Source organism: Parasteatoda tepidariorum, chromosome X2 (assembly GCF_043381705.1).
Source record: "Parasteatoda tepidariorum isolate YZ-2023 chromosome X2, CAS_Ptep_4.0, whole genome shotgun sequence".
NCBI classification, from domain to species: Eukaryota; Metazoa; Arthropoda; class Arachnida; order Araneae; family Theridiidae; genus Parasteatoda; species Parasteatoda tepidariorum.
The window spans coordinates 46,448,562-46,475,973 of NC_092215.1; the positions used below are offsets into that span (position 1 = coordinate 46,448,562).

General features: G+C 29.6%; 1 protein-coding gene across 1 annotated transcript in view; it reads right to left on the minus strand.

Moving 5' to 3' along the window:
- Positions 1 to 19,448, minus strand: part of LOC107438134 (monocarboxylate transporter 12) — a 105,443-nt gene extending 85,995 nt beyond the window's left edge. Inside the window, exon 1 of the mRNA XM_016050333.3 lies at positions 18,133 to 19,448. Coding sequence (XP_015905819.1) covers positions 18,133 to 18,385 — 253 coding nt within the window. The 5' untranslated portion in view covers positions 18,386 to 19,448. The remainder of the gene's footprint in view (positions 1 to 18,132) is intronic.
- Between the last annotated feature and the right edge of the window lie 7,964 nt (positions 19,449 to 27,412).

Genomic DNA, 27,412 nt, shown 5'->3' on the forward strand with positions numbered 1-27,412 from the left:
TAGGTCAAAAAAGTAGCTGGATTTGCTAATAAATTACAAAAATATACTTCAGATATGTAAGAGGGGTGTCGAATAATCAGGTAACGGATAAGCGGGTTGCTTTGAAGACTGCTAATATTCCTTCTACTAACCCTCAATGCCTGAAATACACTGCCTGATAACGGCACTTTCAAAGAAAAATTTTTCCCCACCAGAACCGACACTTAAAATTATTTAAGCAATGGACGTTTTATACATCATCTGCTTTCAAACAGTAAAGAACTTTACCTTCAGCAATATTATAAAAAATTTTCCTCAATTTTCTGCAACACAGCCAACTAGAAACCCTACAACATTTTTTGCAGAAAATATATAGCGCTGCGGTAATGGATTAAAATAGAATTTATTAAAAGCAGCTAAAAATGTTTTGTATTATTTCGCCAACACTTAGAACATTGCCAATTGATTATTGCTGTCTGTCTAACCTTGTGAGGTTTTCGTGGTTTTCTCTCACTGTACACAAATACGAGTTGTTTCATCAAAAAGTCCTCTACGACACCTGTTCTGTCCCAATGCTTAATCCAGGAATTTCTTTGTTCTCTGGGTTGGGTTCAAAATTACAAGGCTACGAATATGAACTATGATAGCCTTAAACCCAAAAATGGGTTGGTTATAAAATAAAAATACCCTATTACGTATCTGAAACTACTATCTAGACGAGTGGAGCTTTGATTATTATGTATTGTTTTACGCTGAATCGTAAGAAACTAAATATTTTGATAGGATTAATATTTTAGAAGTTATAAGAGTTTAGTATAAAATATAAAAAGTATAATTTTTTATTTATGCCTATTTACGCACGTGATATTCCAATCCAGATAAGTGAAAGATTGTTTTCTATGAATTCTAAACCAAACTCTAAATAAACTAACTTCTATGTAAACTAAACTAAAAACAAATAGAATAAAAAATAATAGCTTAGAAGTTATTAGGATTTTGTCTGTGAAAAGCAAAATATTTAACTTAGAAATATGTGTGTATGAAATAATCATATCTTCCAAACTAGTAGACCTATCAACTTGGTTTAAGAGTCTTTCACTGTAAACAAAAATCGTTATTTTTGTTTACAGTGAAAGTCAGTGTTCAAAAATTTTTATTGAAAAATTTCTAAAATCAAAACTGCCAGAGAATATCCGCATGCTACTGAAAAAACAAACGTTCACAAAAATTTCTTGTAACAAAGTACAATGGAAAATAACTGTATATTTCAAATATTTTCCATAAATTGGGGAACGGTACGGTGTACAGTCCGCAAAAAAAAAAACGAATCACCTTGAATAACTTTCGTTCTAATGATCGGATTTTCACGAACTAAGTGTCAATCTTAATGGTTCCAGGGGGTGACCTCAAATATGCAAATTAATTAGAGCTAACTATTAATTAAGTTACGAAATCAGACACAAAAACGTACTTTCTCTGAATAAACATATATTTTTTTTTTACATATTTGGAATCCTGACACTTAAAATAGGGGGGGTAGACAAAATTTCGAAAACATTGGGTCCTAAATTGGATCGCAATAAAGATTTATGTATATATGGAGAAAGTTTTAAAATATGCCTAATTACCTCGCCATGGAAAGGGAAATAATTGATAACAACCATAAAGAAACTGAATGAATGACAAGACGGGAAAATATAGTGCTTCTCGTTGCTAAGCAACCAAAAACTTTTTTCGAGTTGCTTTCTGGTTAAAAAAAACAGATTGTTAGTGTTTTTTTTTATCTCCTTTGAAAAGGAAATTTAAATCAAATATATAAATTATTTTTGATTCTCCCAGATTTTAGAATCTTGAAGTTGAACTTTCTATCTGACATTATTTATTTTTTTAAAGCTGTTTTAACGTCATTTGTATGACAGTTTTGAATTAAAACCAAATTTTCATAAGTTATTATTAAATTTATGAAGAGTTGCAGGGCTAATTGCTTTTGCACCTCACTTCGAGTTTCTTAGGAAAGGAAAAAAAATGATCAAGCAAAGGTGGACCTGAAAAAAGATAGCTATTCTGATGCATAATCACAAGATTTTATAAAATTCACGGTATTTATTCTCGATAAAATTGTAAAACTTAGTAAATGTTATATGGCATTTTAAAAGCATTTTGATATATATATATATATCTATATTAAATAAATACAAAATAAAACGAAGAAAATTAAGAAAAACAGTTTTATTTATTGCGCCTAAGCTGCAAGTAAGTAGAACTCATAAAATAAGTTCAAAATGCAGAGAAAACATGGGAAAAATTACAGAACAATAAAAAAAGGNTTAAGAAAAACAATAAGTTTTATTTATTGCGCATAAGCTGCAAGTAAATAAAACTCATAAAATAAGTTCAAAACGTAGAGAAAACATGGGAAAAATTACAGAACAATAAAAAAATAAAAATAATAATAAAAATAAAATAACAAGAAACCGGAAAAAAATTCCTAAAAATATCCGGAAAATAAAAGATACAATCTTTTCATCAGCTCACACGATTATAACCGCAAAAAAGAGTTCTTTCTAATATTGCATCAATATAGCCAAAACAAAATATATCAATACAATAGTGTGAGAAGCACTCAAAAAATTTTTACAAAAAAATTACAACAAATAAAATAGAACACAATAAGTAAAAGTATCACGTAAAAACAGAAAATTAAATGTAAGGAAAAAACAGAATAAAGCATAATCTATAAAGCGAGTAGCGAATTCAAATGAACTTACACGAACGGGAAATTTTTCAAGAATGATTTAAAATATTTTCGAAGCAAGACTGCCAGATTACACAATATGAAACCAGAAGCAAAAATTGAGGTAAAAGTGTGAATAGAAGGACTTTGCATTAAAGTGCGTTTGTATTCTGCAGTACTGAAGTGCGTTTGATGTGTTAGTAACCAAAGATGAGCCCGATAACGGATGTGCTCAAGGTAATATTACACTGGATAATTTAAAGAAGTTGACAATTAATAATTTTGGAAAATTAATATTTATTTAAGAAAAAAAATATAAAATAGAAAAGAGAAAGAAACATGAATTGCCTGTTTCACACATAATTTTAGCCACGGATTTGCCCGAAATAGATTTACACGTGAAAAAATTACATAAATTAACAAAGAAATTTTTATATTAAAAAATGTTATTATAATGCTTCTTAAATTTATTATTCTCTTTTTGTCGGAGAAAATAGTAACTTCGTTAAGTCATGAAAGGTTCATGGAATTAGACATGAAAAGTCATGAATTTGAAAATCCAAAATTTAGCAGATACCCTACCCTGTATTAAGGTTTTTGCAATACTTTTTTAACTCCGACACTCTTTTCATGAGATAACTTCTGTTGCCAACGATTTTGTCCTTTTTTTGTTAGTTAAAACAAGCTTACGCATTCTTGTAATTTTTACATTTTATATTTGAAATTTCAATGTCGAAAAACTTGTATGAAGTGACCCCTAGTCCAAAGAATCTAAGTTAAATAGTTGTAAGTCCGATTATTACGAAAACAATTAACTACTCCGGTTGAATGAAAGAATTATAAATGAATCATTAATATTCTTGTTCTTTTTATTACAAAATATTAGGAGAAATTTGTATTCATAATTTCTTCAAAACGTGTGCTAAAACTATTATTATAAGTTAATTAAGTAGAAAAAAGTCAAATGGAGGAAAAGAGCAATTTTTGAGATGATAATTCTAAAAATAGCACGTTTTTCGAATTTTTTTACAATTTTTTATTTTAGTAGTTGTTTAACAATCATATACACAACTTTTTAAGCAAATATCTTCAACTTTTTAAAACAAAAGGGTTACTTTCTTTAAGTTAGCGCACAAGAATAACTTTGAATGTCGAAATAAAATTGCCTGTCCATAGTTTTTTGTTCATTTAAAAAACAAAACAATCTGTTGAATTTTTCCGCTGTGCACACATACGCATTTACTTTTCTTTACTCAAATAAATAAGAAACAATAAAAAAAAGAAAATTAATAATTTATCTTCATTTTTCGTAAACAATAGTATTTTTAGTGAACGGTCAGCTGTTCTACATCGAATGATATTGTGTGTGATCAGTAGAATATTTTTTATTCCTTAACAAGATTTAATTCTCAGATAGCTGAGAATAATTCTAAGTTTTCTTTCAATAAGAACTTAGAAATAATTTAAAAAGTAATTTTATTATAAAGGAAAACATAAATTAAAGTACTAAAACGATTGATTAGTATATTATTGGAAAATAATATATATTGTTGCACAAAAAAATAAGATTTTGCGTTAAAATTTAATTAAAAAGGTAGAAAAATAATTCCGCGAATTTATTAAAGTGAGCCATTACAGATAATTTGCAAATTTATTTTAAGATTAAGGCGATATATAAGATGTAAAAAAGTTTTAAGATTATTAAAAATGCTGACTACGTATTTTTATTAATATTTATAAAATATATATTCAAGAAAATGATAAATATATTATTCCAAATCTATGCATACGTATGTATATTATTTAAATTGTATCAGTTATTGAAAAACAAAAACAATAAATAAAAAATAATCACATTAAATAAGCATAATCTGGTGTATAATCATATTCTATCAGAAGCACTCTTTTACAAAACTAGACATCTGTTCAATAAAGTGTTTTTTTATTCAAAATGTTTTATTCAAATTTCTTTACTAAATTTCAAATAAGTTATTAAAGGACTAAAAAAGAAACATCGTATTTTATAGTTAGAAATAAATAAAAAATAAAAAGATTACCAAACGATTATTAGCGAAAAAAATATGAATGAAATTTTACGCTATGCGAGCGAAGTCAAGTTCCTCGCAAGTTTATCACATTTTAATATTAATCGCCCCATTTAATTATTTCTTTATTGTCGCCAAATTATTTTTTTTAAAATAATTAATTTTAATTTTTCTCAGCTTCTAATAAATAAAAACAGTTGAAACTTTAGATTTTTCAATTGAAAAATATGTAGATTAATATGGTATAAAAAAATTCATACCTTATAATTCAAAATTTTTTCATCCTCAATTTAGTTAAATAATAAAAAATAATTAATAATTATTAAAAATTATTTTTTTCATGAAATTATCTTTGAGTAAATGAGTTTTATGAGTGGGTGCAATTTTTTGGGAATTGCTTTATTAGTTTTAAAAATATGACTAAAAACGCAAAAAGTTAAATTAACATTAAGGGGTACGAACTTTGGATCGCTCTCCTGACCAAACTATCGGGACCCTATTTCCCAGATTGCGGCTACCCCCTATAATTTGACGGTTAAGAATCCAAATATGTAAAAAAAAAAAATTTATGTTTATTCAGGGAAAGTACGTTTTTGTGTCTGATTTCGTAACTTAATTAATAGTTAGCACTAATTAATTAGCATATTTGAGGTCACCCCCTGGAACCATTAAGATTGACACTTAGTTCGTGAAAATCCGATCATTAGAACGAAAGTTATTCAGGGTGATTCTTTTTTTTTTTTGCGGACTGTACGCTTTATCACGTGCGTCAGAGAAATTTTGTATGTAGGTAGTTGCACACCCTCTGACTTGCATAATGAAACAAGTTGCATACCCTCTGACTTGCATAATGAAACAAATTTTAATTAGTTTTTTGATTATTCAATTGTTGTGATTCAGTTTTCGAGACATTAAAAGCCATCACGTTTTAAAACAATCGTAATATTTTTTTTACATCGTTAAATTCAGACGTATCTAAGTGCCATAAAGAATGAAATCAAATTATTTGTTAACGCTATGATACCTAAGTTTTTCATATTCAAAACTGAAAAAAACCCGTACCCAACAGAAGTTTTTTTTTATTTTTATCCAATGCCCCCCTGGAGAATGACCTAGGTCATACAGGCACCTGAAGGGCAGATTTGTTGACCACTCTTTTAGGGGCACCATATTAGGTGGACCAACGTTGCTCCCACAGTAAGGACAGATAGTACAGAGAATGAAAGAACATCCTCACCTTGTCCGGGATTCGAACCCAGAACCTTTCTGATGCAAGGCCAGCTCCCTGACCCCTACACAGGCCAGTCGGCAGCAACAGAAGTAATTTGTTTCTATGGTTGCAGCTTTTATTTGTTAAAAAAAAAGTGCTCTTTTTGCCATATTGCGATGAAATATAACAAAAAAAATTTTTAGTTTTAGAGAGCAGAAATTTTCTGTGGGAAAGTTACAGAATTATTATATTTTTCAACAGAAATTTTTTACCGTATTTAATTCAACGTAACATATTTTTTCGCATATCTATATCAATGTCAGGCACGTAAATAGCCATAAGCACAAAACTGAACTGTTCATACATAATTCTTACTGAAAAGCTTACAATTTACAAATTAATAGTTATATTTACTTTGTTTTGTCCTATTTCCATACAGCGTAATAAAAATACGTAAGTAACAACATCTCGCTTGTCTGAATGTAAAGATGAAGCGTTTTTTACCACTTTTTTCCTGCTCAGTTAATTTAAGATGGCGGCTAAGGCTTACATCAAGAGAAGCAAACTTGAGTATGAGCAATCTTTCTACATTTAAGCCTATATCAAAACTTTTAAAGCATTTTGCATCTTAACTCTGATTATTTCCGTTTTCAATTACTTAAAAGCTGCTCCATTTGATATAGTTTGAAAAAAAAAAAAAGCATGCATACAGTATGTTTTAAACAATTCTGACACCGTTTTAACAAATTATTTATTTTATTTTTTGTTCTCACCTTTTCATAGTCCCAATAGTGGACTAGTTGAAAAACCCGGTCAGTAATAATCACAGAATTCAAGAATCAGTGTGTGGGTGGGATACCACTTTAATCAACCTGCGAAAGAACCAAGGGTGCACAGTATCGATCCTCGTTAAACTGCTCTACAGTAAAATGATCAACTTTTTGAGCAGGACATTGGGTTAATAAAATGAGGGGGACATCCTCCCTTCAGAGGATCAAAAATGTGAGGGTTTTTCTAGGGATCATCCTTAGGAATGTCGCTAATAGCTCAAACACCGTCGCTAATAGCTCATTGTGCAGATTTAGTGTGACGTAAGTTATATACTACTATTTCTACCCATCTTTTTTGTAAATAATCTGAAAAACTGTAGCTGTTTACAGAGGTTCCATTAAAAAATTACTATGAATTGCAGAAATTCAAATTAAAAAGTTTCAAACTTAAGCTTCTAATAATAGTTATAAAATCAAGTTTTAATGTTGAATCCTTTAGAAAGACAGTATTCAATGTATTGTATTTTATAAAATTTTATCAGTTAAGAAATAATATTTTGCGATTTATTTTTCTGTTTACATGCCTTCACAAGACGATCATCAATGTAAAAATATTATTGGTATAAATCTAGTAGGTCGAAATTCTTAATTAATGTAAAAAATATAAGAAATTTGATCCCAGCAACCTTTCGGACAGCTTTACGGTACATAAATTTCGCTTTCAGTTTTGCAGATTTTTTTTCGTGCGAAAATGAGAATACCCCACAATCTGGAAAAAGTGCTAAAAGTTAAAATTTATCATTTTTATGTAATTCTTATTGAATTAAATTAAATTAATTGAATTTTTTTTAAAAAAATTCAACTGCATGAGTTTAAGTTCTTAGGCTTTAAATTTCTAATTAAAAATTCCATTTTCTGTAGTTATTTTAAGTTTTGGTAACAGGAAGGTGTAAAACTTTTGAATTTCATAAACAAATTAGGCGCGAGAAAAACTTTGAGTCAACAATTAACAAAAAAGTATTTCAATCTAAGTTACGGTTAAGTTATACAGAATGAAAAACCCTTGACAAAACAATCAGATTTATATTCTATTGTTTTCTATAGAACATCATTATTAACGTCATTATTATTTCCCCTATAAATGTCATAGTATAAATATCGCTCTATAAATAAATTTACGCTTCACGGAGCATATCTTATCATTTCATTGTTAATTAAAAAGGTTCGGTCGCACGCAGTGTTTTAGAGAAAGTTTTATTAAATTTAAGAGAGTTTTATATTGTATGAAAAAAATATTGGTCAACAACTTTCAACAACTTTCAATTTTTAATCCTTTTCTTATACCGATGAATTAAAACGTACTTTTTTGCAGTGATGCGAAAAGTGACTTATTGAAAAAAAATGTGACAGGACATATATAAAAGAATAGAATTATTAAATTTTAATTTCTTAAGAACTATTGGACCAAAATCTTTCAAATTTTCAACTTTGCCACTAAAATTATGCAAATTAAAATTGTGAAAGAATTTGCACACTCTAACAGTTCACAATTATTAAATAAAAAAAACTTTTAAAGATAATTATCTCTGGAGAAAGAAATTTTATGATTGCGTGCAAAAACTTTCTGAGATATAGAGAAATTCTATAATTGAAATATGGGGCCAATTCTTCGATTCATTTCCCTACTCAAACATCCCTCTTGTATTGGTATATGTTTATATGAACCCGGTTACTCTTGACAAAAATATATTTATCAACAAGTAAGCAGTTCAACCTCACACTTGATGGCGCATCACATCTCCGTACATCAAACAAAGGGGTGTGCGACCCTAAATCCACAACCTAAACCTACCACACCTCGTTATCTCATCCATCATCCATACCATACCCATTCTTCTGACTAAACCATAAGGGACCGTACTAGCAGCTGCAAGTATATGCTTATCAGCAAGTAAGCAGCTCAACCACACACTTCCTGGCTCGTCACCCTCTCGTACGCCAAAGGGAAGGGGTGTGCAACCCTAAATCCACAACCTAAACCTACCACACCTCGTTATCTCATCCATCAAAGATTCAGCTTCTCAGATGGTTGAAGGTTGAAATCCAGGTGTCCATAAAAGTTGATGAAACTCCCAAAATACCCATTCTTCTGACTAAACCATAAGGGACCGTACTAACAGCTGCAAGTATATGTTTATCAGTAAGTAAGCAGCTCAACCACACACTTCCTGGCTCGTCACCCTTTCGTACGCCAAAGGGAAGGGGTGTGCAGCCCTAAATCCACAACCTAAACCTACCACACCACGTCATCTCATCCATCAAAGATTCAGCTTCTCAGATGGCTGAGGGTTGAAATCCAGGTGTCCCTAAAAGTGGATGAAACTCCCAAGATACCCATTCTTCTGACTCACCAATAAGGGATCTTACTAATGGCAGCAAGTAAGCTGTTCATCAGCAAGTATTTGTTTATCAACAAGTAAGGAGTTCAACCTCATACTTGCTAACGTGTCACCCATCGTACAACCCTAACTCTCGTACAACTCTTGGTGTTCAACCCTAAAAGGCCTGTTTACACGCTCCAAGTTCTTAGACGAAGATTAATTGATATTGATGGAAACTTGTTTTGCTTTAAGCTTGGATTGTGTAAACGATCATCCAAGTACTTGGTCCAAGTTCTTCGGTGATAGTAGAGCATGTTCTACTTTCCATCCAAATTTTTCCTCCCTTAACCAATCAATGTCTTAGGTTTTGTGACGTCAACAAGCAGGCATCAGATTATGTCATTTTGTTGTCTGTTTTCATATATTTTAGTCCAAATAAACTGATATGTTACGGTTTACTTGTGTTATTATGATTTTATTTAAATTTATTTAGTTGTTATTGTTGTTGTAGTTAATTTACGTCACACTTGAGCTGCACAATGGGCTATTGGCGACGGTCTGGGAAACATCCCCGAGAATGATCTGAAGACAAGCCCTCATAATTTTGCAGAGGGGATGACACCCCTGCTTCTGTAGCCCAACGACCTGCACGAGAAGTCGAGCACTTTACGGTAGAACAGTTTAACAAGGATCAATACCGCACACCCTCGGTCCATACGCAGACTGATCCAAGTGGTCACCCACCCGCACACTGACCGCAGCCAGTGATGCTTGACTTCTGTGATCTGCTGGGAGCCGTGTCTTAACTATCAGTCCACTGCGGGACAAATTTATTTAGTAATTTTAAACTTATGTAATTATTACTATATAATGTTGAATATGAACAATGCGCTTGCGCAAGTTTTTCTTCCCACCAATCAGTGTCATTCAAGAACTTGGACAGTGTCAACGAATCATCCAATTTCTTGGAAAGAGAAATTTCTCCAATTTTTCGGATTCAAGAACTTGGACCGTGTAAACAGGCCTTTAGTCCACGACCTAAACCCACCTCACCTAGTTATCTCTTCCGTAGAAAATTCAGCCTCTTAGAAAGTCGGGGGCTGAAATCTAGGTGTTTCTAAAAGTGAACGAAGCTTCCTAGATAGCCATTCTTCTGACTAAATTATAAGGGGCCATACTAACGGCACTCCCTCCATATCTGGAGCTTCAAAAATCCAAATTCGTTGGGAGACATGCTTATTCGGAGAAGATATGTTTTTGTGTCATATTAACTTAAATCATTAACATTTTCTAGTTACAGCTTTTTAAACTCTCTGGCTAAGATTCTAGGCGATATAACAATCAATTCTACTAATGTAAGCAGGAATTATTTTAAAGCATCGCAAGCAGGTCACTTGAAAATACGTTTTTGAAATTTCTACATAAATTTAAAAAGTGTTAGCAAAACTAATTTGCTTTTCGCTCTCTTTTTCAAAGAAATTATCCATTCGTGATTAATACTGACATAAATGGTTCAGAATATATGTAGTCAGTACTACAATTGATCATCACTATTTTTTTTTAATTGAAATTGTTGCTATAGTGACAAGTTTGTTCCAACTTTTATGAAATCTTGCCTACTACTCTTTTGAAATTTTAATTCATTGTTTTATTGGTATGACATGCATTTGCAGGCTTGTGTGCTCAATTAAGGCTTATAAATCTTTGTTAAGTAGAAGGACAGATATCACAACACAGAGAAGAACATCACGAAGAATGCATCCAGGGTTACGGTGGGATTCGAACCCGCCACCTCCACGCTTAACAGAGCGTTTGGCGGGCGACACCGTTCAGCCAGGGAGGCCCCTGAAATTTTAATCTTTTGAAGTTGTAATACATTTCGTAAATGCCGGCCAGGTGGCCGAGCGGTTAGAGCGCCTGACTGCGAAGCCAATTGCAGCAGGTTCGAATCCCGCTCTGGGCATGGATATTTCTCTCTCTTCTGTTGTCCTCTGTTGTGTGTGATGAGTGAATGGGGCCCACCCTATGAAGGGGTTTGTGGCAGTGTGGCGTGGGCAATGTTACTCGCCTCCGTGGCTTTGGTTCACAGGTGCCCACTGGGTAACGCGAAATGAGTAACAACTCTGGCATCTTCTAACGCGAAACGAATAAAGTTCAGTGCCTGCCATTCTTCAAAAACAAAAACAAAAAAACTTTTCGTAAATAGTCGGTCCACATGCAATTTGTTCACTATGCATATATAATAATTTTAAAGAATTACTCATACTCATATGTGGTGATTATCTTAGCATCAGCCCCGTGATTGACTCTAACTAATTCATCTGAGTGGGAATAAATAATAAATCGTCGAAGCGCAACTGAATGGTGAAAAATTTTAGAGAATATTGTTAGAATTGTTAAATATTTATTTAAATTAGTTAAATGTAGTGGTGATCAACAGCATTACAAATCGACTTTGTTAATCAAAGATTAAAGTATTAACGTATATGTTTTGTGACAACTTTTAAAAAAAATCCCTTCCAAAATTAGGAGATTCGGCCACTATGAGATTGCCTCGAATTAAAAGAGAATACAATCATTAGATCAAAGGTTATTAAAGTATTTAGTTTTTATTTTGTGCTCTGTACACTAGTTTATGACCCCCTAATACTAGATTTAAAAAAAAATAGGAATCAATACCGCTAAGAAAGAACATATAAAATAAACTAGATTAAGTAGCAAAATTAATGATTCAATGTAAATAACACTTTCGTTTATTCATCGATTCGATTCGGATCAAAAAGAATAGAGAAGACAGTTTTCGAGTTCCATTTCATATTTCGTCAAAAATGTATTAACTTTTGGCTTTGAATCAAATTTCTTCTCAAGAAAGACAACTTAATCATTGGTATAAAACCTCTTAGAATCCATTTTATGAAACAAAAGTATTTGAATGAAATTGTCGTAAATAAAAACGAAATTGAGAGAAGTAACTCATCTTGAACAGTTAAGTAGAAAGGAACGAGTTCATAAAACAAACAAAAAGAAATAAAATTTGCACATAGAGTGAAATTGCGCTTGACTCCATAAATTACAAAATGCCCATGATGAATAACAGGTTTTATTATAGCATAGAGGGGAGCCACATATCATTTAGAAAGACTTAAATCGCAAAGAAAGCTGTCTTTTTTTTCCCTATCTACTTTATCTTTTTTTTTTTTTTTTTAAGAAATAATAATTGAAGATTTTACTGTGCGACACTGATAAGCCTTATTTTTGACATTTTTATGTATCATAAAAATGTCAAAAATGTTTTTTCGTATGCATTTTTGACAGAAGCACAAAATATTGAGAAAAAATCTATTACTTAAGCTTAATATTCCTTTCCTATCACCTTTTTTAAAATTTAAGTGATAGCTAAAACGAATAGCTATCTACTACATTTAATCACAAATTTGCCACCTCTTTTTTTACTCTGCTATTTTTCTTGTTTGTGGTTTGTCCAGGGTTCATCGGTCCTTAAAAAATTATAAAAGTAGTCGCAAAATTAAAAACAATAAGGTATATTTAATTAATTTCGTAGTCACTTTCGTAGTCACCACTCTTTTATTTTTTACAGGTTGTGGGAACCTTGAAACAGTTTTTCACACAATAGTTCTAATGCTTTTAAATTTTACATGTTTTCATTTTACGAACCTAAATTCGGTAAAATTATTAAAGTGAAGAGCAATTGAGCTTTTTACTATAAAGTTACCAATAATCAGCTGTTTTAATCATTTGAATTAAATGCCATTAAAATATTGAAGAAAATTGTGTATAAATTATAAAGATTAACAAAGCAGTATTATTTTTTCAACTAAACTATCACACTTTTAATGTGAAAAAAAAAACTTTAGTTTTTTTATTCCTTTATTAGTGACGTGTTTTAAATGGATTTTAATAAATAAAACAAATTAATAACCTGATGTATTTATGCTTATAAATGATGGCAAAAATATTCAGCCGTATTGATTGAATCTAGTTATGCAACTACCGCAGAAAAATATCTTTCCTGAGAGTGCAGAAATTGGCAACTATGAGCTTTCTTTAGTTATAAACTGCATTATAAGTACAACATTCAATTGTTCGTAAATCTGGTTTATAATTTCAAGGGTAAATTAAGAGCTGTTTATTGGCTTAAAAAAAAAATAGAAAGCTTACTGCAAGGGGTAATCATGATAATGTCATTTTGTCTTTGGAAAAGAGTCCTCGTCATTATTAATAAAGATAGCGATTAAATCAGATCATTATTTTTTTTTCTTCTTTTAAGAATGATTAATGAAGATTAAATGATTCTTAAAATCATATTAAACACAAGTTTCAAAATTTAGCTTTTACTTCTTGTTGTATTGAGCACAGTAGTTTCATCTTTCCCTCTTGCTTAAAGTAAATTAAAATATCGTAAAATATAATATTTTCATGTTGATTTATGTAAAATTTTCAGACTAAATACTATGAAAATGTGCACATTATACACAAAATTTAAAAAAAAAACTTTTCAGTTTGATTTTGTTGTGTCATATTCACAGAAAAATATAAATTTACCACTTTTGCAAAATCACAAATTTATATTCACTTCCATAAACATCAGCGTAGCAGATATTTTTGTCAATCTCGTGTAAATATGTAAATAGCTGTACAGAGTTTCTCGATTATTTTATATTTTATTATACCTGCGTAAATGTTAATATAATTCTGACTCCTGTAAATATTATTATATTCTATTTTAGTTTAATCTCAAATATGTTTAATTTCCTATTGATTTCATCGTATGTTCAACCAGCTGATTTTCCACTCATGACTTTACTATTTGGTGCTTAGCAACTACTCTCCCCCCAATTCTACTCCCACTTCACACATTCCCCCATTCTCGGAATTCGGGCGAATCAGTTAATGCCGCTTCGCGGCAGCGCACTAAGATTTGAGCTATGTTCTAGCGTAGCAGATATCATATTTTGAATTAGTAATGTTAGAAATGTAAAATTAACACATTTCTGGACGATTGCGAAATGTTTAAACTTCCACAGATAGAATTTTATAATGATAATATCAATACAAATTAATCGGAGACAAATATTGGAAGGGAACCTATGAAAACTAAATTCACATTAGTAAACATATTTCATGAAAAATGAGAGAAGTTAGCATTTGCGATATATTTTTATTTAAGTTTGATAAATTTATAAAAATCTTAAAATAAATTCCGATTGTATTCTACACATTAACTCACGAATTTCAATACTGAAATCACATAAAAAAATTTCCTGTTATAAAAGTAATTATATGCATTTAAAGTAAGTGAATGTATATCAACATCGCCAACTCTTGACACGGTGTTGCACAGCCTTTTTTTTTTTTCGCTTGATTTTTTAAATCGCGTGAAATAAGGAAAACAAAACTTATTAAATAATCAATTAACAAGTAATAAGAATTAATAAAAATGATATCTAAAAATCGCGACAAACATACGTTTTTCTATTTGCCTTTAAAGAGACTGATGAAAGAATAATAAATATTGCTTCTTGCAGGCGAATTTCTTCTACAGTGAAGCAAAAATAAAAATTCTTCATCTAGCATTTGATTTGTTATAAGGTTCTGTCAGCATAAGATGCCAAGTCTATGGTTCCAGTAAGGCTACAAAACTATAACCTTTTTTTTAATAATTCTGTGATATATATCGTAAAAGATAACATGAATTAAATTTCTATTTCACGTATTTGACTTTTAAAAGCTCTTAAATTGTTCTCAAAACATATTTGTATAATTTTATAAAAAATTTAATACCCTATACCTCAATAATCTTTTCTTAACTTGCGACGGAGTATGAGCAAAATGAAGCAAAAAAATAAAACCCTCTATCCGCAATAAATGCGGAAAGATGCTCTATTTTTTTATATTGAAAGTGTTGAAAGAAATGATAATATATTAATATGTATATTAAGTGATTCTTTAATATGCAAGCTACCACTTATTCCTTAAATATTAATAACGACATAATTACAGTTCCGAAATCAAATCTTTATATTACTTATCTATCGCAGTGATTGCACAATATTAAGCTCTTTATGTTATACGATAAAAGCTAATCATAAAATAATTATTCTAATAGTTTTTAGGGCTATTTTTAATAACTTAACCCTAATTGGACAGAAAAGCAATCGAGATTAATTTGTTATATTATTGATGCTTTGACATATTGTGTCACTGATGATCACGTTGCAATTGATCTAATGTTTTTGTCTTCCATCAGGTTTTCAAAAACGACCGAATATGGTCAAATAAGACCAAAAATTGGCCTTTTTTTCATCAAAATCACATAACTTCGTTAAAATTTACTATTTTTTCCTTATTCTCGCCTTACAATATTTACTAAATTCACCTTAGGAAATAAACTAATCATTAGACATAATGTTAATATTTAACAGTAAATATAGAAACTTATTTGGCAAAAAAGGTTAAAAGTTGTGATTAATTATTTTATTTTAATATATGAAGAAAAATATGAAGAAAAAAAAGTTTTATGCACTAGTCCGTAGTCTATTCCCTAGGCCTATGCATAGAAAACATTCATGCAACATTTCAAGTAATTTTAATCAAAGAAGTTTGAGATATTGCATTTAAAATTAGGAAAATAACGGAAAAATTATACAAATGGGTAAAAAAGACACCGTTTTAAATTTAATAACTCTTATAGATGTTTTTCTTATTTATTTATTTTCAAAATCATAACTTCAGTTCCATTCGACCTAGAAAATAAAATGGTTTTTGAAAGAGAAAAATCCATAGTTTTATTTTATGCAATAGAAAAAAAAAATATTTTATTCAAAATAGGCTTAATAGAAGTGGTCGCGGGTTCTTCATCAAAATTAAGATTTAAAATGCTAAAATTTTCTTGGGTGCTTGAAACGTGGCACATCTTGCAATAAATATCCCAGTTAGAACTATGTTTTATGAAACTGTCGTGTATTAACTGAACTCGGGGAAGAGAGAATGAAAAAAAAATTCAACACTCGACTAGCAATCAGTAGTGAACATTTCGTTAACCCGTAACGTTGCCAACTTTCTTTGCTTTTTGGGAGAATGTTTTCTAGTGGTAGCTAAGTATAGGCTTTAAAGTATTAGAGTTTGTTTTGAAAATTTGATTTAACAACACCACATGTAAAGGATTCAAAAGCTTGTATAAAGAGCCAGTTTCTTCCAGCTCTCACGTGGTGAGGTTTTTAAGAGGTTGGCAAAATTACCAAACATTTTGAAAGCTTTAATTTTAATTTTCTATCACTCTATAAAATATTTCCCTAAAAGTCTTTTAATTAACAGCCCTGCATTAGTGTTGTGCGAAGTTTATTTTACACGTAGGGAATAAAATTTTTTTTAGCTCAAAATGAAATTTAGCTCTTTTTAATTATAACTTAAGTTTAAAAAGAACGTATAGGTTTATATACATACAGATACACTTACCTTTTCCTTTAAAAATAATAATTAAGACAAAAAAATATATGATCTTAAAAAATCGCACTGAAAACTTCAAATGCATTATCGCCTTCTTTTTACCACTCCCTATGTGGCAGAGAAGTGGGGACACTTAGTATTCATTCGAGTATATTTTAAAAAATCCTTGTATGGAGTATATTATTAAATTGCTTAAAAACTGTAGCTTGTCGATAAAAACCGATTGCAGATTTTAAATCAGTGAAGTGAAAACATTTAAAACCCGTACAGAAATCTCATGTGACCGGAAAGTAATTGTTAGCCTGTGTTATTCATTTCGATTGTACATTCTTTAATGCTTAGATAATTATGAATTTATTTTGGAAACAAACACACAAAAATATTTTTCAATTGTTACGTTTAGTTTAATTCAATTCAATAAGTTTTTTTCGATATTATTTTTTTTCTCCAAATTTCTATTGGAAAAGTATTGCAAAAAGTTAAAGTAAAGCACTTTAACTTTCACAAGACTTAAAGTAAAGCAATGGCCATATCGATAATCAATGAGGTGGTGGAAGTTAAAGCTCAATGAATTCAAGACCAACAAAATGAAGTTGACTATGTGGTCAGTAATGGTCAGCGGCCTTTACTTCCCAATCTAGCTGGACGTATTTCAAGCCTTCACCGCAAGCGAAAGATTCTATACAATGACAGCAAAGTGCTTTAATCATCGCGGCTCGTGCTTAGTTTTTACATTCTTTTTTTATTTTCCTCCCCTCTTTTAGAAAAAATTATGTTTTTAAAATTAAATATAAACTAAAATTTTTGCAATAAACAATGAATTAATATGAGTATGCAAAAATATTATGGAAGTAACGAATTTATTCAAAAATTTGTAGAAAATAATAGTTCTAACGTTGCACATTTTATATACTCACTAGTAAAAGGCTATTAAATTATGCTATTTGAAAATTCACACATAAAGAAAACACATTTCTAATTGCTACTTGTAGTTTTATTTAAGTGGAAAAGTTCTTTTCTACCAAATTTCTTTTTAAAAAATTGTCCAAGAAAATCACTAATTAGTTTTAACGTTTTATTTTTGTTGTATTCATTTATTTATTTGTTTTTTCCTTCACCGTTTTTTTATAAATTAAAGCGTTTTTTCTAGCGTAAAATTATAAACTAGGCTTTTCAATAGGCATTGAATAAATTAAAGTAGGCGCAAAATAACTTCTAAATAAAAAGTTCTTAAAAAATATATAAAAATTCCGGAAAGTTCCTGCAGATTTTTGACAGCGGATATCTCCCAAAGTTCCACCAAAATATTCATATAATTATCAAGAAAATTTAATGATTCGTTTTTAAAAACAAGAACTATATTTAAAGTATAAATTTTGATACCACTTGGATATTTTTGGTGAACCTTCAGAAGCTTCACTATCGAAAATCAGCGTTCCTTATAACCCAACAGATAAGGAAAAAAAAGAGTCACTTAAAAGAAAACGTGAAATAATTCCTCAATAAATCTTTAGTTTAAATAATTCATAAATTATAAAATACTTACATAAAAAGCTGAACATGGATATTTGCAAAGATTGCAACCAGGCAACTCTAGATGGTGTTGCATCAAATTCTTCCATTAAATTTTTAAAATAAACTCCAAAACTTTTTCCATGTCCAATCACAACAATATTCACAGTCATGGTACCAAGTAGTACCATCCAACCCCAACCACCATCCGGTGCATTCCAAGATTCTGCGCTTATCACCGATTCTTTCGGCATTTCCGAGTCCTTCTTTCTTTTATTTCCTGTCATTTCTTTGCGTTTCCAGTCATTTTATCATAGAGTAATGAAAAAAAAAATTCTTTTATTTTTCTTACAAGTTAATTAATTTCCTATCTGTGATAATGCCATTGGCCATATCAAGGACGGATTCCGCAGTTTATCAATTTTTTTCATTTCTTTGAGACAGAATTGCACGAAAATGAAACAAGGAAATCTCGTGTAATTGTTTAATGAGAAATGCAAAAATAAAAAAAATCTCCGAACTGACAGCTGATTCTTTTTCGATTTATTTCTTTACAATACAATTTTTTTTAAACCTTTGGCATTAACTGCATAGTTCCATAAATAGTAAGCTCCTTCTTATAATAAGTGGAATCTATTAAGTAAATCTAAAATCATTCAAAAACTATTGTTTTTAAATTATTTTTCTAATTCCTATTGGAAAATTGACATAAATCACTGCCTCGAAAAAGAATTAAAAATATCAAGTTTCATAAAATTTATTGGTATGATTTTATCCTGTATTAAATAACATGTGCTTTCATCCAACAAATAAAAAATATTTTTTTTAAAAAAATTGTAGCTTTTAAGTATATATTTATATTTGTCTTACAAATAATCTTAATATTAGCACCTTTATTTGTTATGTTCATCAGGATTCAAAATAAATTGCATTTAAAAGCACAAAATACTGACATTTAATAAATTAATTTATTTATTTTAAATATGCGTATTTCACAAAAAACTTCGAATCGAAAATCTAACTCTACAGCGCTCACATTAATACAAGTTGGCAGTTAATGAATATTAAAATAAGCTCAGAACTTAATTATTTAACGGAACCATCACCCCTTTCGTCTCGCCAAACGCACAACAATAAGTTCTTATCGATGTATCACGATATTGTCCTTTTCTGCTACTCGCAAAATTATATCATTGCTCTGGTAATATGCTAAGTCTAATTAACGAACGATGACATAACTGTTGTTTAATCGAAGGTTCACCTTGGAAACACACTATAATGAATGAAACGTTTCCGAGAGCTGTTGTCATTGTTCTTCCTGTGCGGGGAAGAGATGTCAGAAGGAAGAGCGAGAGCCACTTACCGGTTACTCTCCTAACGCCAAATGTTTTCGCCAATTTTCGATGCCAAAGATATTTTTTTGCCAAATGGAACTAAGACTGAAATACGTTTTGTCTTGAACGGAAATGTAAATAAATCAATCTTTACTTTAGACACCCCTATGTGGATAAAATGAAGTTAGTATTGAATTAAAATGCAGTAAATAAATATATATTTTATGTATGTGTCAATAAAAATTGTACTAAAATGGGTAAATATGTAAAAACTTAAATATTTTTTAAAAATTTTCAAAAAATATGTACAAGCGTTGTTAAAAAAATAATAATTTTAATTTATAAACATATTTTTGAACACAAATTATAAACAACGCATACATTTAATTTATTTGTTCACAGAGCCTTGTAGAATCTTATTGAAAAATTAAAAGAGTTTGAATAAATATTATTTTCTTTAACTTCTTATCCTCCAAAAAGTATGCTTTCATTGAACTATTTTACTCAATGATTATAATCTACATTGTAGTTTACTGAATTATAAGTGCATCATACATTAAGCGTGAACATAGTTTACTGAATTATCGGTGTAGCATACATTAAGCGTGTAGTTTACTGAGTTATCAGTGTACCATACATTAAGCATGAATATAGTTTACTGGGTTATCAATGTATCATACATTAAGCGTGTAGTTTTCTGAGTTATCAGTGAATTAAGCATGAATATAGTTAATTTCAAATTTCTCAGCACTTATAAACATTACAAACTGATCATTTTGAGTTTCATATGCATGTCTAAATCAGTTATGAGAAGTCATAACCAGAAAAAATTTAAAAAGTGGGACAAATGTTTCATGTCACTCAGTGAAATTTTAATAGCTTTAATTTCCTTTTAATTTTAGGAATTAAATTGATGAGTCTTAATTTCTAGATATATTTCCTTCAAATTACAAGTCATCGGTGAGAATTCTGGACGTAGCTAAGAACAATGGACACAGCTAAGAACGCGTGTTTAAGAAAATAGATTTGATTCTGTTTTTCAATCTTCTTCTTTTTTTAAATTAAACTAATGAATCCAAATAAAATGAGATTTCGTCTATTTGTATAAATCCCTTGGTACATTTTATTTAATAGTCGTTTTTAGAAGAAAAAAAACTTTATCTGGAAAACCTAGACAAGACTTAACCTGGCAAAATGAATAAAATATAATTTAGTCTTAAAGAACACGCAATAAACAACTTTTTTTATTAGAGCAATAAGCTAGCAAACATATTAATGGTATCTTTAAAATGTTTAAAAAAGCTGAATCTCTTATAATTTACTTTAAAACAATGGCCTTAGCTAAACCAATGAGAAAATTTCATTTATCAATGTCTCTGAATAAAACTTTTTTCAAGAAATTGAATTCAGGCTTCATAATTTATTTACAATTGTACCTATTTAGGTTCATGTTGAATGTCATATTTTTAAATTAGTATTTTTCAGAAAAGACTTTATCTGGCAAACTTAGACAAGACTTGACCTGACAAAATGAATAAAATATAATTTAGTCTTAAAAAACACGCAATAAACAACTTTTTTGATTAGATCAATAAGCTAGCAAACATATTAATGGTATCTTTAAAATGTTTAATAAAGCTGAATCGCTTATAATTTACTTTAAAGCAATGGCCTTAGCTAAACCAATGAGAAAATTTCATTTATCAATGTCTCTGAATAAAACTTTTTTCAAAAAATTGAATTCGGGCTTCGTAATTTATTTACAATTGTACCTATTTGCGTGTTGAATGTCATATTTTTAAATCAGTATTTTCCAGAAAAGACTTTATCTGGCAAACTTAGACAAGACTTGACCTAACAAAATGAATAAAATATAATTTAGTCTTAAAGAACACGCAATAAACAACTTTTTTGATTAGAGCAATAAGCTAGCAAACATATTAATTGTATCTTTATCTAAGGCCATTGTTTTAAAGTAAATTTTAAGCTGAATCGCTTAAAATTTACTTTAAAACAATGGCCTTAGATAAACCAATGAGAAAATTTCATTTATCAATGTCTCTGAAAAAAAAGTTCTTCAAAAAATTGAATTCGGGCTTCGTAATTTGTTTACAATTGTACCTATTTAGCTTCATGTTGAGTGTCATATTTTTAAATTAGTATTTTTCAGAAAAGACTTTATCTGGCAAACTTAGACAAGACTTGACCTGACAAAATGAATAAAATATAAAATATTTAATAAAGCTGTACAATTTATTTTAAAACAATGGCTTTAGCCAAACCTAAAGGGAAAATTCCATTTTTAAATGTCTCTGAATTAAAACTATTATCAAAAAATTAAAAATTTAATCAAAAAATTAAAAATCAGGGCTTCGTAATTTGCTTGCGATTGTACTCATTCAGCTTCATGTTGAATGTTATATTTTTAGAACCTAAGGTTTGCACGCAATCCGATATACAGACACAAATAAAAATGACTCATTTTATTTTATATAAATAGGTAAAAATTATTTATTTTATTATGTATAAATAAATATGAATTAAAAATCTATTTCAAGGACAAGTGACTGCATTAAAATAGTATTTTTTATATTTATTTAGCATACAAAATTATTTATTTATTAAATTGCATTTGGTTTCTATTTCATAAAGTAATGTGACTAATCAATATTTAAAGTTGGATGAGAGATATTTTTAAAAAACTGCTTTTAAAGCAAATAACAAAATTCCATAAATAATCACCCCTTTTTTTAAAAACACAATAAGTTGAGTCATGAATCGCAATTAAATTTGCCATTGTACGAAAATTTACCTAATTTAAAAAAATGAAATGTAGAAAAAAGTTGCAGATGAATTAAATATTTTATGTTTAATCCATTTGCAATTTTTTATACTTTATTAGATGAGTTATATCTAAAAAATTTTCTAATTCAGTAAATAAGTGATAATAACTAGCACACTAACACTATAACTTAATAAATGTGTTAATAGCTAAACCCCTTTATTATTACAGTAAAATTTACCGGGGTGTTGTTTTAGAAAAGTTTTATTTACAACTATTATGTATTATATTTAGAATAAGATATTACAGCAAAAATATTTAATTATTTTTCACAATAGAAACCTTGTCTCTTAATTTTCCACTTAACGTTCTGTTTTGTCTCGTTACATAAAATGTGTAGCAGAATTTTGCCAATTTGCCAAAATTCACAGAGAATTTCTTTGAAAATATTTTATTTGTCTACACTCACTCCATCTTCCCTAGGCACAAATTTGTCTTTTGTAGAAAAAATTTATTTACAAAGAAGTATTCTCAAATTTTCATAAGTATAAAAAAAAAATATTTAAATTTAATGACCTAAAATTTCATTTTTAAATTTTTTCGAAAATCACATTTTATTCTTAAAATATTTTTCTCAAACCAAGTATTCGCCAAATATTTTAAAATTCTTGTATATCTTTTTGAGTAAATTCCTTTGTCTGTTGCCACTTATGCCCCTTCCTGGTGCGCCACTAGTTTACTGAAATTTATTTGCTTGCGCGAAATAAAATAAAAGTATGTATTTGCATGATTGCATCAAAATTCAATTGGAGATACTGTCACTTTCTTTATCTCTTACTTTTATTAAAGGAGATTTTTATGCATTTTAAAAACACAAATTAAGTCACAAGATTACAATTCAAATTGAAAAAAAGAAAAACAATACTTATTGCTTGATTCTAAAGAAAATTATATTCACAATAATTATAATAAAAAGAATACAAAAATCTGTTTAAAAGAAATAAAAATAAAAAATAATAAAAAGAACATTAATTTAGCCTCTCAGTGAATACAAAAGAAGGGCGAAAAAGCACCATGCCGAAAACAACAAATGGAAGCGCAATTCTCGTCTTAAAATCAAAAAATAAACCAATTTTAATTTGCTTGATATTTCAAAACTTAGTAATGAAATCAAGTTATTGCTCTACACCTGATATTAGTTATCAATTTAATAAAACAATCTTTGTTGCACACATAAATTAACATTTTCTGAAATGTGTTTTTTCCTTCGTCAGATTATGCACTATTATTCTCATTTAACAAAATTGTCTGTGGGACCTTGATTAGGATAGATTTTTAATTATGCATTCTCCTTAGATATAGACATTATTTCCTTTAAATTATTTGAAAGCATTTTATAATTAATTCGTACAAAATAAAATGCAGTTGAGATTTCAACAATTTTGTGCCTATAACCTCTAGATTTCTAAATTTTTCCGAGCAAAATAGAGAACATTATCAAATAGAGAGGAGTTTAAGACCATAATTTAAAACTCCCTCTGAACTTTATCAGGCAATCAAATTAATTTTGATATTTTTTCTTCCGTTTTCCTCATTAGTGATTCAGCAAATTTCGATCCCAGTTTTGCTGGCTTAAATATTAATTTGGGATCCCTAATAAATATTTAAACCCTCTCCAACAATTACGGAATTCTCGTAGTTTCACAAATTCTTCGAAGTGGTTGTAAAAGTAATGCAGTAGCATTTAAAAAAATTGTCCACTTGATAAAAAGGATTTAAGCAAATATATAAAAGGTTCGATTGACAAATGGTTCCGTTCACAAGTTCTGATAAAAAGGTTCGCAATATTTTTATTTTTTATTTATTTTATTTTAAGAAATTCTACTCTAGTTCGCTACCACTGGAAAAGTAATTTTCTGAATAACAGTTGGAGAGTTTGCTAGTGGTTTTACTTTTCATTATTTTGGTGAAGGATTCTAAAAATATATATCAGGAACAGTTTAAGAAGCTCACAGCATTTCCCGTTATGACCGCCGAACAGTTTGTTTAACATTGATTTACGTGATCTTAAAAATATACAGAAATATATTCGAATGAGCCGGCCTGGTGGCTGAGCGGTTAGCGTGCCTGACTGCGAAGTCATAGGCTGCGGGTTCGAATCCCGCTCTGGGCATGGATGTTTCTCTCTCTCTTTGTGCTGTCCTCTGTTGTGTGTGAGCATGATGTGTGAATGTGGCCCACCCTATAAACCGTTTTTGGCAGTGTGGCGTGGGCAATGTTGCTCGCCTCCGTGATTTTGGTTCACAGGTGCACACTGGGTAACGCCAAATGAGCAACAATTCTGGCATAGTATAGGCAAAAGATTCAAATTCAGTGCCTGCCATTGGGAAAAAAAAATATTCGAATGATGCATTTTAAAAAAATGAGAAGCACTGTTCGACTTAATTGGTCACGCGTCATTGAATAGAAAATCAGTTCGTAAATACTAAATAAAAGAAGGTTTCAAAATTATATTTGGAGGCTGTAGTCAACAATCTAAATATTTTTTACACACACCCACACAAAGATTTTTGGGTAACTTTTATGTGTGTGGTGCAAAAAATTACATAAAAACAAGCATTATCAAAAACAAACTCATGCTCGACTATAATTTTTCATTGAACAAGAACGATTGATCAACATTTATAAATTTGCCGACCAGTCTGTGTAGGGGGCAGGGAACTGTCCTTGCATCAGAAAGGTTCTGGGTTCGAATCAGATAAAGGAATTTTATAATTGTATGCGAATATTTTTCAACTCGCCTTAAAAGTTCTCAAGTCATGGCGAAATATTTTAAAAGTAAAATTTACATTTAAGGGGTTCAAATTTTGATCGTTCTCTTGAACAACTGTGTCGATCATATTTCCTAGATTGTAGCTACCNAAAAAAAAAAAAAAAAAAAAAAAAAAAAAAAAAAAAAAAAAAAAAAAAAAAAAAAAAAACATTTATAAATTTTTCCAGTGACGTCGAATTCAATCCATTTTTAAAAATTAAATACTGGGGGACCGGAAAGTAATGTCGTTTCGGTGCATTTGATATTTGTTACCAAGATTTCATTTTTAATCAATAATGTATTCACCCACGTTAGCAATAACCTTTCAATGCCGGATTGAAAATGAATTGAAATGGAACGAAAAAAATTTATTGGTTTTTAAGAGTAACGAATATTTACATTAGTAGCCGGTCCCCTTAATACTTCAGGGATATTGATATTCAGGGAATTCCAAATTGGAAATCCCATTGTAAACTTAATTACTTGAACTATTTAATATACTGGGGTGGGACAAAGCAATGGAAACACTTCGATACTGACACATTTTTTGACATTTCTCAAAAAATACATAGAGANTATATAAAAAGAGTCAGTACCGAAGTGTTTCCATTGCTTTGTCCGACCCCAGCATATTAAATAGTTCAAGTAATTTCTCAAGAACAATTTCTCATACATATCAATAAAGTTTAAGAACTTTAGAGGTTTGATAAAGGGGCAGTAAATTTTTGAAAAAAGTTTTTTTGAATACCCTGTGCAAAAAAATATAGTGATAAGCTTGAAATTTACATCAAATACTTTTTTTATTATTTGTAACCACTGCTTAAAATTTAGTTAACCTAGCTGAAATGTCCATGGAGATATGGACATTTTTATAAGAAAAACTAATTTTTTTGAAGTACGTGTTCTTACTATAACTAATTGATATAAGAATTTATGTGACCTAAATGCTTATTATTGTTCCGAATCTCACGATTCAGCATTGACTAAAGAGAGTTTCTACTTTATGTTTTTTTAAATGTATAACAGAGAAAAGCGTTTCAATGTTGTTTTTAATCTGAATACAACTTTCGAGGTTATAATTACAATGTTTGTGAAAAGTATGAAAAGATAACAGAAAGGAAACAATTCATTTCCTGCAACAATAAATAATGCCGCATAAAGAACTTTACTTTTTAAGAACAAGTATGACTTTTCAAAACTTTAAAAGAACATAAAAAGAAAATACAATGCTTAAAAATTTACAGAATCAAGCAAATTTTACAATAAAAAATAATTAGTCAACCACAGCAGAATTTAAAAATTTTTTCGCTTCAGGTATTTGTTATACTGTATTTGTTTTCTTAATTAACTGAGAAACTACAGAAACAAATTACGGAAGTAAACAAAATTTACAATACACAAAAAAAGTTACCAATTAATTAAAATTTTGAAATTGATAAAAATGTGGGATTTTATTGAACCAATGCTAAAGAATATACTAAAAAAAACAACCAGCCAAGACAACTAGTTATCTTTATTATCACAATATCCTTGCAAAGTTAAACTAAAACCAGTTTATCTATATAGGGGTTGTTCTTACCTTGAGAAATTCGATGAACAAACCTATTGTTACGTGCTGTGAAAGTATTTTCAGGGGGAGTTGTGGTGTAGGAGATGGAAGTTTTTGGAGTATACAATTGAAAGCTTTTTTACTTGCTCTAGATTTCTTTGGTGAAACATGACTTGAAATTAACAAGGTAAATCAGGTTAAAAAAATGTCTATAGATTAAAAGCATATTTTAAAAGTTATTTAGAAAAGTGCCATACATTATTAAGAGCCTTGATGGCTCAGGTGATAGAGCGTTCGCCTGCCAATGAGGTGAACCGGGTTCAAATCCCAACAATGGCTGGTCTATTCGAATTCCGCATCCGACTTGCACCGACCACAGTGCTGACATAAAATATCCTGAGTGGTAAAAGGATCATGAGTTGGAGTCTCCTTGCCATCAGGCTAGCCGTGGGAGGTTTTCTTGGTTTTCCTCTCCATGTAACGCAAATGCAGATTAGCTCCATCAAAAATTCCTCCATGAAGGCAACTTTCTCCCAATGCTTGACATAGGAGTTCTCTTGTCTTCTGGATTGGGTTCAAAATTGCAAGGCTACAGAATTGAACATTAGTAGTCGTAAACCTAAAAATTGGATCAGTTGTTCAACGACGGCTATAAAATAACATAACATACATTATTAAAATTTTAAAGAGTTGAAAGCATTTTAAAGATTATTTATTTGATTATATTATTTACTTATTTATTTGAAAAGAATTGCTTTTTTACACTCGTTGAAATTATACTAAAAATTCGAAAGGTCAAACGAGTTTTTTTAAGTAAATCTTTTTTTCTTCAACGTT